The sequence below is a fragment of the Blastomyces dermatitidis genome, assembly GCF_000003525.1.
Source record: "Blastomyces dermatitidis ER-3 genomic scaffold supercont1.2, whole genome shotgun sequence".
NCBI classification, from domain to species: domain Eukaryota; kingdom Fungi; phylum Ascomycota; class Eurotiomycetes; order Onygenales; family Ajellomycetaceae; genus Blastomyces; species Blastomyces dermatitidis.
In genome coordinates this window covers 759,400-767,141 of record NW_025544775.1, presented here as the reverse complement: position 1 = coordinate 767,141, position 7,742 = coordinate 759,400, and the positions used below count along the sequence as shown (strand labels likewise).

At 46.4% G+C, this 7,742-nt stretch overlaps 2 protein-coding genes across 3 annotated transcripts; one reads left to right on the top strand and one right to left on the bottom strand.

The window, feature by feature from the left end:
- Positions 1 to 3,648: 3,648 nt before the first annotated feature.
- On the top strand, positions 3,649 to 6,142 carry BDCG_01446 (MFS multidrug transporter; the record flags this gene model as incomplete). Its single annotated transcript, XM_045416956.1, has 7 exons — positions 3,649 to 4,030; positions 4,161 to 4,434; positions 4,502 to 4,514; positions 4,576 to 4,611; positions 4,693 to 5,083; positions 5,241 to 5,899; positions 6,014 to 6,142. 7 exons carry the CDS (start codon positions 3,649 to 3,651, stop codon positions 6,140 to 6,142), a joined length of 1,884 nt encoding a protein of 627 aa, XP_045273899.1.
- Positions 6,117 to 7,688, bottom strand: BDCG_01445. Of its 2 annotated transcripts, XM_045416955.1 has the most exons (3): positions 7,602 to 7,636; positions 7,262 to 7,531; positions 6,408 to 7,134 (listed from the first exon to the last, which is right to left on the bottom strand). In XM_045416955.1, exons 2-3 carry the CDS (start codon positions 7,334 to 7,336, stop codon positions 6,778 to 6,780), a joined length of 432 nt encoding a protein of 143 aa, XP_045279595.1. In that variant the 5' UTR covers positions 7,337 to 7,531; positions 7,602 to 7,636; the 3' UTR covers positions 6,408 to 6,777. The 2 variants fall into 2 exon arrangements, with proteins under 2 accessions (XP_045279594.1, XP_045279595.1); XM_045416954.1 differs by having other exon boundaries at positions 6,117 to 7,134; positions 7,262 to 7,688.
- Between the last annotated feature and the right edge of the window lie 54 nt (positions 7,689 to 7,742).

Below are 7,742 nucleotides of genomic sequence, written 5' to 3'. Positions count from 1 at the left end.
ACACGCCACTAAATAACGTTAGTTAAATACTTTTTTTTTTTTTTTTCACTAACTTAATTGTCGAAAAAAGATTGAGTGCAGGGGTAGTTAAGGAAAATATGCACGGTCGTGCCTTGAACCACATTCATTCCCGCGCTCATCCCGCTCCCCGCAACACTGTCATCTGCAGGCATCTTTGCCATGTTTTCCCTTTGTTGCTTATTCGCCCGACCCGAATTTTTAACTGTAGGTATGAAAGGGATTATCGAATCGTTCACGCAACGTACTATGTATGCGTAGCGCCGGCTTCCGGGAACTATTCCCCCTTCCGCGCGCTAACCAGATGAATCATGCCAGAGATCGAGCTAACAATTGTGTCAAGGACTAGGGACAAGCTGCTGAAATGTAGGCGGCCGTTTTGGCGTGTGCCTAACAATAGCGCACGGAAGCCCAGGCGATGATGTATTGCAACGTTGGTTGAGGCATGCATAGGAATGACGGATGTTGTTAATCATCTACCATGTGAGTGGTACATATATATAGCCCCAAGAGTTGAGTAAACCTGCGTTATATGATTAGTCTCAGTCATCGAATTCCAGTAGGATTCCCTTCTCTTCCCCCTTCTCTCTCTCAGGATGGACGTCAATTCCAAACAGAAGTAGGTCGGCCATCTCACATCACGACGGAAGCCGCAACTGCGCACACAGTCGTTCGCAGAGCCGCGAGAGATGTATCGTCCCTGATCCAGATGTCGATATCGCACCGGAGGTATGTACAGTATACTACCCCCCTTGCCACCATAAATCATCAACAACTTCCGGAAAAAGTCTAACAATCCAAACTCCAGACTGACCCATCCGGTTATATGAAGATTCAGCATTGGGAACTTTGTATGTTATATATTGCCCTAACGTCAATTTATCCTGTATGCTTCTCTATGTGGTCAGCAAGGGGTTAGACATCTATCAAGTATGCTAACTTCAATTCGTTCCAATTTGAAGTGATTCCAGCTCCACTACTTCCATAACATCGTCCGTTCTGAACTTCAAGTCTGAGAATGGACGAAGATATAGTTAGCGGAGACCGGGCTGCGGAATATGTGCTAGTATAGAGCGATTCACTCATACTCTCAGATACCTAAACGAAGGGCGGCTAATACCATATTTCTAGCCAAATGATGAAAGGGCAGGCTCGGCTAGATCTGGTACGGTCATCATTTTGGAGGTTAATATGGAATCATTTTGCTGACGGGTTTGGTAGCCGCATCACGTCTAAGTGAATAATGGTCCTTGGAGGAGCACTCTACCCTACCTGGTGTTGGGCTTAGCGCGCGAGTGGGGCCCCGCGCTAACCAAGGCGTGATCTTGGCGCCAATATCAACTCCTCTCCACCTCAACGAGTGGTGGCACACACATCACATCCGCTCTGTGAACGTTCTCGGGGCATCTCGCCATTGTTTAGCATGACAACAGCAAGCATATCAAATCTTACCAATAAGAATAATCCCTCGCATACCAGACTCAATGCCTATCTTTTTGCGAGGTAATTGGCCTCGAAGTTGGCATGTTGACTGGTGGTATTGTGGCTTGTTCGGCATAAGTTACAGGGAAGCTGGAGCTGAGAAAGAGACCTCCACAACACCATCCCTCGACTTGCACGTCAAGCAGATCCTCGAAACTGGGCTCTTCTACTCTGTGAGCATGTTGTTGGTTGCTTTTTAGGCAACAAAGCCAGGACCATACCGCACTCCAGCCCTGCGAAGCGGTGCTGTCGGTCAGAACATCAATGACGATAATAATGCTTGGTGCCCACCTAGGCAATGCTGTCCAATGCCTCTCTTTCCACTTTAGGTTATGATTTCGCACTTAGTAGCCTTGGAGGAACTGCTTGAGATTGAGGACGTCTTGTTCTGTACTCCTCATAGGTGTCTCACCCTCAACCACCGAGAACCCTATCTGTGGAACAATTTGTCTGATCGGTCACGTGTCGTTGTCCACCTTGGCTGCTGTCATCACCAAGCTGGACATCTATTTTATATCTGTTCCCTTGGTGTTGGTGGGCGTCGCTTGGCGGTCTGTGAAGCAGGTGAATACATACACTTGGCTGATTGACATCTGGCCTCATTACATGATCTTCGTGTGTCTGCTACGACTGCAAAATGGAAGGATAATGGAATCCAAATTGCGATAATCATCCGAGGCCCTTACGCCTACAAACCCTCTGCCTTTAGATGATTCCATATTCATCGGTATGTGATGCTTCCAATAGCTCCATGACCTAGCCTATGTGAATTAACCCTTCCTGCAATGTTAAATTGGATGCTGAACAGACATCCTCTGAAGCTGCCACCACGGGGGTTTTTACATGACCACCAACCTCGGGGGTTTTCGGATATCAAAAGAGCCCGCACTACTACTGTACATAAAGGGCACTGGTCATGGAAAATTTTCCTTTTTCCGCACTGGAATACTGTCTGTTTGCTAACGGGGCGCCAGGCCAGACTCTTATGCGAATGTGTCTCAGTCTTGCTGAGCACTATTGACTGCCTTGTGTGAAATTGGCCTTTGTAGAAATCTACAAAATTTCACGGGTTGAATAAGGCACATTTTTCGCTAGTGTCGATCGTTAAAAAGTATGCCTGAGCAATCTCCCATGAAGCACGGAGCCGTCAAAAATTATATCCCTGCAATCCGGAACAATTGTGCTGGAAAATGAGCATGGTATACATGAGTGAGGTCCTCTACCCTATGGGCCTTTACCAGGAAATATCACGACTGAAAAAGACCCTAGTACAATGAATATTGGCTTTGTTGATTGGGGACATTGGGTTGCCGCATTGATGGGTGAATCAGATCCAACTCCCTGCAGTGGGATGGACTTTCATCTGATGCCACAAGACCTACCTAGCGGAGACCTAAGGTTCAATTTGCGGGGTCATTGGATTTGAATGCTACATGAAAGTATGGCAGTTGCGATATTTAAGTACCAAGAGAGAAGTTGGGTTCGCCTGAGGTAGAAACGGAGAGGCAGTGCGCTGCGTCGGTAGCTCAAATCAACGTCTCTAAGCTGTCCAATCAGGTTAGCCCTGTCTGTAGCGTGTGCCTCTCACTGGACACTCCGCTGCTGACTTAAGAAGGAATGACTTACAGAATCGGGCTACCCATTGAGCTACAGACGAATTTGCACATAGGTTGACTGCTTGACTCATTTTTGATCAACATTCTGCAACATCAGAACTATTAAAGTCGAGCCGACTTTTCATGTCGGTCATGCGCGGCCCTAAATAGTATGATAATGGTTTCAGGGTTTGCAAAACAATAAGGCATTGAGTTTCAACTGAACTTACCTTGTTATTTTTTCGATTATTTCCCCAGCATCAGGCAGCCCCACAACAACTGCTGTACTACGCTGTATTGCTTCAAACGAAAACGATGCTTTTCCCTCTTTCGGTAAGGGGAGAATCCACCGAATACGGGGTGGAGATCGCCCAAGGCCAAGCTCTCTCACCCTAGCTTGCTGGTGTGGCTGTGGAACGAGGGCTTGAATTTTCGAGCTAGATCTGTATCCTGTGAACTTCTATAAAATCTATGGCATCACCTCTAGCTTCCAACATCCATCGGAGGTCAGATTTTCTATTTCTTCTTCCAAAATTATTCACTTATTTGCGTAATGTTATATTACTTTATAAAAAAGCAGTTTCGTGCCAGACAGCACCCAGAAGAAAGGGCCGACAAAGCAGAAAAGGCGAAGCAAAAGCGCCCATGTCGGCACCAAAGGCGAAATCAAATCCAGGCAACCGAGTTGGATCCTGTTCCTTTTGATGAATCTAGAAATCAACATGATCCGACAAGCGCAAATCTACTTTCACCCCCAGATCCGGCCCATGAACAAATCCCCTCAAATGGACCATGTGAGAAATGCAAAAAGGAGAAGCACGATGCGAGGGTTTACCGTTCAAAGTTGATTGCCGGTCTGGTATTCCCATATTTTCTCGCATCAGTCGATTTGACTATCGTTGCGTCTGCAATGCCTTTCATAGCTTCCCATTTCAGTAAGTAAACACCCTTCATCCTTTCGTGGCTAAGATTTTGGTCGTGTCTGATATTCCCAACCAGATAAGCTAGACCAGCTCAACTAGATCGTCACTTCGTTTACATTGACTTCCACGGCGTTCATCCTAGCTTTCGGCCAACTAGCTGATGTTTATGGCCGCCATTTTGTTCTGCAACTCGCCATGTTCTTAATGCTCGTTGGCAGTGTGTTCTACGCCGCGGCCCGGACTTGGGGGATGTTACTTTTTGGCAGAGCGTTGCAGGGAACAAGCTCTGCGGGAATCATGAATTTGATTGAGATCGTACTGGCGGATAATGTGTCACTGAAAGAGAATGCGAAGAACACCACTATTTTTCAATTCGTATCTGGGGTCAGTTATGGTGTGGGCCCAGTCATTGGAGGGTAAGCTACACTTCATCTAGCGAAATCTTATTCATTTGTCGAAGATACTCAACTAACTAGTTTTCAGGTATTTAACTGATGTATAACAACCCTATAATATCTTGTGTCGGTATTGTATGAGAGTTCCCTAACAGTCAACAGGCTAATTGGCGCTACTGTTTTGTTATAAGTATACCAGTACGTCTGATCAGTTCTTCTAATATAATTTATTATTTATCAATACGCTAATGTCTCTTTGCTTTGTGCTTGGTTGATTAGATCGCTGTTTTTGCCCATTTCGCAATATTCTTCTTACTCCGTAAGGAGCTAGTCAGGGGCACACATCTCGCGAGAAGTTCTTCATCCATTTTATCAGGACTCGCCACCATTGACTCCGGCGGTACCGTACTGTTCATTCTTGGAATCGGCCTTATCATCTTAGGCACTAGTTGGGGAGGCGCAACGTACCCATGGACTTCAGCCGCTGTTCTTGTTCCCTTGATTTCTGGGTCGATTTTATTTTCGCTCTTTTTTGTTTATGAGTACTACCTCGAACCGGGACGAGTACTTTCAAGGGTCTTCCCACAACAAACTCCCATGGTTCCGTTCCCCATGTTCAAAGTAAAGGATACATCGCTTCTAGCTATTCTTGAGTTCGCTACCGGAGCAGGTAAGAAGATTGGAGAGTCGAAGCTTACCCCTCCGGGAAGGCGGGTATCCAACTACTGTTCTATATCCCTGGTATCGGAGGTAATATCAGATTTTCCGCCCTCCAAAAATCAACGCCTTTCCGAGGTCATGTTTACGTGCTAACGCGGGATTTCTAGTCGGTGTATACTTGGCCATGTTCGCGTGTAATGTCTGGCCAGCGCAAACCTTCACACCGCTTAGTGCGGGTACATTAATCGAAACCGTGGGCGTTGCCCTTATCACCTGGGCTGTCACCACACGCAATATACCTCTGGTCAATGGAATGATGGCTGTCGCCGGTGCGGGGACGGGTCTTCGATTCATGCCCTCTTCATTACACGCAGCTGGGATCTGGCCAGACAAAATTGCGCCCGCCATGTCCATCATGAGATTTTGTCTTCCCTTTGGAGGCACATTGGCACTCGCTATCATGGGTAGTGTTTTCAACAACAAGATGACTAGCATTTTCCATCCAAATTCGGAGTCTCAAAATGGTGGTATTGACATTCAATCGAGCCAGAGTTTGGATGATATCAGCAAGCTTCCGCTAGAGGTGCAAGAGCATATCCGTACTACAGGAAAAGACGCGGTTATGTGGGCTTTTATATCGATAATGCCGATTATGGCGATTAGCTTTGTTACCGGAATCTTTCTGGGTAATGTGTGGATTAAAAAGAAGGGCGGAGGAAGCGAAGACCAGATCGGGAAAGACGCTTCTACTTCTCCAGCTGACGATGACGAAGATATCGAAAGTAATGAGGTTGTGTACGTCTCGTACCTTTGGGCACGGGTAACGGTATGCTTTCCTTTCATCTATCTAAAATTCACACTTTCTCCTCTCTCTTTCTTCAAATTATAGTCAAGCTTAATTGAGCAAATATATCAAGTATTCTAACCTACAAGCCAACAGGGAACCTTAGACGAGAAAAAACGCATCACCAGACCCCTTACCAAAGCCGAAAAGCAAAGACAGGCTGCAGCCTTGCTCGAAGCAAAAACAGCAGCGGGCAAAGCTCAGAGACGAACCATCAGACGTTGAAAATCACATGCTTACTCCCAACCCTCATCAGCGCCTTGCCTCTTCTTAGGTTCTTGTCAAACAGTCCAGTTTTTATCCTATCCCCGTATGTTAAGTGGGAATTTGGTTTCCGATTATTTTTTTCATCCGTCCCCCTTTTCAGCCTTACGACTTTTTTCTTGTTATGGGCGTATTCATAGCACACACATATATCCCTTCTTGTACATGTTTTCCGCATTTCTTCTCGATATTTTGATGCATTATAGAGTAGATATATGTTTTACGTCCACAGTAGTGAATATGCCCCTTGCTCAAGTTATTCTATGTGGATCTAGTGCTTCGGCCATTTCTTCTGAAACCTCTACGCAAGCCAAATCGGCCTAGGCGTGCAGAAATTTTTTGAAAACGGTAGCGAGGTACTGTAGTGGAGCAGGGAAAATATCACTCCCATATGATTACAAAAAGAGCTCAATCCCAGATGCTGTCACTATTGCATCAAAATATGAATTGAACAGATGCTGCCCGAGGACTTGAAAATTTCAGACAGCTCACGAGAGCTGACCGCGATATATACGGCTATACGAGCTCAAAAAAGTCATACATATATTCCTTTCAACGCGATACATAATATAGAGACAGAGGAATCCGGATGTAAACTACCTCAACACACCCCCAACCCCAGCCCACCCAAGCACAAAGCCACTAAGCGCCTCTCCCATAACCCCACCGCCAAACCAAAGATCCCTCCAAGCACCCTTTCTCGACTGCAGACTCCTTTTATCCCCCCCCGAAGATCCATCTACTTCCTCCGTAGTAATCTCTCCTGTGCCGGGGAAGTATGCGCCAACTCCCATCCCGCTGTTTCCGAACCCGATTAAAACCGCATGGAACAGGAAGGAGACGAGTATTGTGCCGATGAGGTAGAAGAGGAAGCCATACGATGATTGCAGGCCGAGGATTCCGGCGCAGATGCCGAGGAGGAAAGCGGTTAGGGAGTGGAGGGTTGAGAGAGTCTGGTGGGCATAGATATGTTTAGTTTAGGGTTTGGTTGTTTAACCTTTTAGGTTTTGGAGGAGCTCGAAGAGAAAGGGGTGCAGCAATAAGCTGGCTCCCCTTTGGGCAGCTTGGGGCAATACGCACGCGGTTATTATGTATGACTGAGTCCGGAACGAGAGGGTTTATGAGGAGGGAGAGTTCTTGTGGTGTTGGAGGCATTGTGGCGGTATTAGGTTTCTTTTCGCTTCCTCTCCCCTCTGTCCTACTAATATTGCTGTCCCTTTTCGTCTTTCACTCCCAATTATGTCCAGGCGATCCTAGATTGGGCCTTCGTTGCAATTAGATATCGAAAATGTGCCACGTCCTCGTGAGCTCCTCGACGTCTCCTTAGCACATAGCAATCATCAAAAAAAACTAATAATGGCGTTAGCATGCGCAATAACAACATTAGATAGTAGCCTCCCTATTCCGGATGCGCTCTCACCTATTACAGATGTGCTGTAAATTGTTCGGATGCAGTATGCGCCAGAAGCAAGAGATTCAGGCTCGAGATTGGTATCAAATCACATGACGACAGTAGGACGGATCAAACCTTGGAAAGTGTTGGGGGTCCCGGGGGTTGGCC

Coding starts and splice junctions, on each gene's coding strand:
- BDCG_01445 (XM_045416954.1), bottom strand. CDS start 7,336: ATGCCTCCAACACCACAAGAACTCTCCCTCCTCATAAACCCTCTCGTT. Junction 7,135..7,261: donor CAGTCATACATAATAACCGC/GTGCGTATTGCC, acceptor TATGCCCACCAG/ACTCTCTCAACCCTCCACTC.